At 38.7% G+C, this 4,071-nt stretch overlaps 1 protein-coding gene across 1 annotated transcript; it reads left to right on the top strand.

Moving 5' to 3' along the window:
* Window positions 1-516: 516 nt before the first annotated feature.
* LOC129809047 (S-phase kinase-associated protein 1) lies at window positions 517-1,377 on the top strand. Its single transcript, XM_055858904.1, has 2 exons — window positions 517-694; window positions 758-1,377. Exon 2 carries the CDS (start codon window positions 772-774, stop codon window positions 1,258-1,260), a length of 489 nt encoding a protein of 162 aa, XP_055714879.1. The 5' UTR covers window positions 517-694; window positions 758-771; the 3' UTR covers window positions 1,261-1,377.
* Window positions 1,378-4,071: the final 2,694 nt, after the last annotated feature.

Genomic DNA, 4,071 nt, shown 5'->3' with positions numbered 1-4,071 from the left:
CTCTGGATTAGGCTGGGTAGAGCTGCAGCACATGGGATTCTTGCAAATGCAATGGCTGATTTCTTGAAGAAAAAATGAAAAATATTTGTTTTTCCTCAGTCCCTTCGATCACTAGATGGATTTATTTGAACAAAATTTCATAAACGACAAGGTTTCCTTTGAATTATTTGGTTAGATATCGAAAAAATAGTGAAAAGAAAAAACCATAGATTGCAATATCAGTGATTCCCTTCGGGAAACTTTGGAGGCAAAGGCTGGAAAGCGCCCTTGAGAAGCTTCCTTCCTCGAAACCATTCAATTGTCGTAAGAAAGGTTTTTCTTGAGAAGTTTTTGAGGGAAATTCCACCATTACGATGAAATCTAACTACCTGAATCGCATGCAAATACCATATTCAGCAAAATTTTATAGGAAAATTTCCAAATTTAGAAGAATTTTCCATGCTGTGAGAATTTGTGAGGTTATGTTGCCCAGCGACAGCAAAAATTTCCCCTTTCCGAGACGAGTCTCCTCATCGATTTTTCTGCGATTTCTCAACGATTTTATAAATAAATTTGTGATTTTTGCAAGAAGCAAAAAGGGCTTTTTGGCGTGGAAAAATCTCTCGAAATTAGTATTTGGCGGTAAGATCTTGAGCTGCAGCGTCCACAGAAGGTGTAAAGGGAGAGAATTGAGCTAAAAACGGGGGAAAAACAGGTAAAATAAGACAAAAGGAGGAAGAAGAAGAAAAAAACTTACAGGGGCTTTGTTTGTGGTCAGGAAACTGAAGGAAAATGCCCATGATTAAGCTGCAGTCGTCGGACGGAGAGGTGTTTGACACAGATGTGCAGATTGCAAAGTGCAGCGGCACCATAAAGACAATGCTGGATGATTTGGGAATGGATGAGGGAGAGGATGAGATGGTGCCTCTGCCAAATGTCAATTCTGCCATCCTCAAGAAGGTCCTCCAGTGGGCCACCTACCACAAGGACGATCCCCAGCCGGCTGAAGATGATGAGAACAAGGAGAAGCGCACCGATGACATTTCCTCCTGGGATGCAGATTTTCTCAAAGTCGATCAGGGAACGCTGTTTGAGCTGATCCTAGCAGCTAACTACCTCGACATAAAGGGACTCCTCGATGTCACCTGCAAGACCGTGGCAAACATGATCAAGGGCAAGACACCAGAGGAGATCCGCAAGACATTCAACATCAAGAATGACTTCACTCCGGCCGAAGAGGAGCAGGTTCGCAAGGAGAACGAATGGTGCGAGGAGAAGTAAAAAAAAAGATGACATCCCCCAGTCTTGAAGTTTATGTTCACCTGTTTTTGTTTCCATCTCCCTTTCGTATCTCATTTCATTGAATTACCTCAATAAAAAACGTGAATTTCAAACTCATTGAAAACCTCTATTTTGCCTCAAAAGTACCCATAGGAATCCCAGAAACAAACCCCATTCTCCACGATGGCCAAGTAGATACCAACGGAGAAGCTGAGGGTGATCATAAAGGGCAGGAAGACCATTTGAGTAGCTCTGCAGATGATCTTCCGGGAAGAGAAACGGCGAATTTTGACCGGGGAATCCATCTCCCGGCGTCTGGAATCAATCCGTTTGGAGACTTTGTCCACAAAATGACACACGGGGGCCCTCATGTGTCTATCCAGGTCCTTTATCTCCTTCTTCAAGTCCCTTGAGGGCATTTTGTTCTGCCCAAAGCCTGCTTTTAGATTTCATTTTTCATGTTTCAACAAGATACAGCATGCAGCAATTGAACTGCACTTGTCTTATACCCAAGAAGCATAAAGTTATAATTTAGAAATTAACTCTTTCGCGTCACACTTTTATTCAGCAGATGAATTCATGTAAAATTGAGTTTCTCCTAATGCTTTATGATCAAATATAATAGTTCTGAGAGGAAAAAAATTTTCCATTGCGTGAAAACTCGGAAAAACCCCGGGTCATATATGACCCTATTGTCCTCAAGGGAAGTGTACATACCATTTTCAAAACCTATATCACGGGCTTTTTAAGAGTTTTTTTTTTGCTTAAAGTTACTAATTTGGCCAAAACCATGGGAAACTGGATTGTCTTGATGAACACTGTACTCTTGGTGTTCAAGGAATCTTCCTGGTAATCCCTTGAAGAGTCACTGTCACAATATTTTCAGTGGTATTTGGCAACAATAAACTTATCCACATATTTATTCACACACAATACAATTGCACAATATGAGACGCTTGCAGAATAGGGGAAAGTGACCATGCTTGATACTGCAAAATGATGTCCGAGTTTTGGATTATTTTTCTGACTACCATATAAATCGCAGCGTTTTTTTCCACTACGACAAAAAAATGTCTCACTTATTAGCATCGAACAGACTGGGCCATTGCTCTTTTAATCGATTTTCAAAGAAGCAATGGAGAAGTGATATGACACCTTCATTGGTTTCGATTAGATAACTCACTGAGAACAGCGCCATCCATTGTAAGTAAAATGTCCAAGGCGGGAAATATTTTCAGTTGTTCAAAACAGTGTAATTCACATTATTCACATGTATTTTATACTAAACTTTAATTTCACTAATGCCTAGACTCATTTTAAATACATTTCAATAGTTTTCACAAGAGTTTTATGAGTAAAATTTCCTTTGTTTTGATTTTTCCTGGCATCAGCTGATTTCGATGGTAGTCGATGAAATTTCGAACAGTGAATTTAAATAGAGAATGTTAACGGACTATGTAATATGAAAGTGTCAAGAAAAAGCAATTGACCGGGCAATTGCTTTTTGCTTTTTGTTCAAGGTATTTAAATTTGGCTAATTTTACTAAAATATCATTTTCTTTTTACAGAATATTGTCTCAGAGAACGGGATAAGAACAAATTGATGCAAAAATTGGTTTGATGCCGCAATTTTTTGAATATTTTTTCCACGTGTAAAAAAGCAATGCAGGAGTAAAAAAGCAATGACCATGTAGAAAATCCCAGTCTGTTCGATGTGATTAGGTTCATCATCCCACCTGAAGTAATTCCTGGAAATCCTTCTAATTTCCCCAGAAGGAAAATGAAAATACAGTGGCGATTTATATAAAGGTTGGACCAGATGCCTACCTGTATAGAGATTTTCCCTACCTATATAAGCCCATTTTCCGCTGTAAATATTACACCGAACACAAAAAATGACACATTAATATTTAGATAGAACTCCAATCTACCTAATTAATTTGTTTGCACAAGGGATAAGATAATATATAATCATTTTTAAGCAATTTTTCTAGGACGTATTTTCACAACACAAATGAGACTATTTTCCTATAGATGAACAGGAAAGTTGAGGTTATGTCAATTGACATAAACGAAAACAAAAAAAACTATTGAATAATATCGCTAAAAAAGTCCTATTTTCCAAATTTTAATGAATTTTAAGTTAATAAGTGAGTGAAGAAATGTGAAGAGGAAGACCGTCCAAGTTCCGCCGTTGCTCTGTGAAGCCTAATATGCTCTAAAAATTTCTTTGGAGGCATGCACAACTCCCTGAAGATAACCCATCTACAGAGTAGCAGAATTAGGGATTTGGCACAGGATTATAGCTTTATCGGATGGCCAGCAGGACCAACAGTAATAATTTTGAGAAACCCTCAGTGGCAGTTAAGCATCTCAAAGCGGTTTCCACCGAGTCAAATGCGATGTCGCTCCTCCACTTCCGGAAACCATTGAACTCAAAGTTCACTGCTGACTTTCCCGAAGATCGCCCAACACCAGAAATTGCTGTAGTATTTTTTCATATTTTTAGTTTATTGTAATACTATTAATTATATATTTACAATATAAATTATTGATGCCACTAGTTTCAAGAAACGGATTCATCTCTTCTCAGCCCTCTTGTTGATCTCCTGTCTGGAAGGTTCCATTTAATGCTGACGGCGTACTCATACGTCGGTTCTTGGGTTGTGTGTAGGGTGAGACCAAAACCCAGTTTGGAACAGGCCAATAGATAAGGAATAAAGAACGAAAACGGCGATCCTCTTTTGGCGCGATGAGAATTTGCTGTGATCGATAAAAATTTGTTGACCACATCCTTCTTTTCTAGCCCCA

Source organism: Phlebotomus papatasi, unplaced genomic scaffold, assembly GCF_024763615.1.
Source record: "Phlebotomus papatasi isolate M1 unplaced genomic scaffold, Ppap_2.1 HiC_scaffold_266, whole genome shotgun sequence".
Lineage (NCBI taxonomy): Eukaryota > Metazoa > Arthropoda > Insecta > Diptera > Psychodidae > Phlebotomus > Phlebotomus papatasi.
The sequence above is the reverse complement of the archived record's forward strand: the minus strand, read 5'-3'. Positions and strand labels throughout refer to the sequence as shown.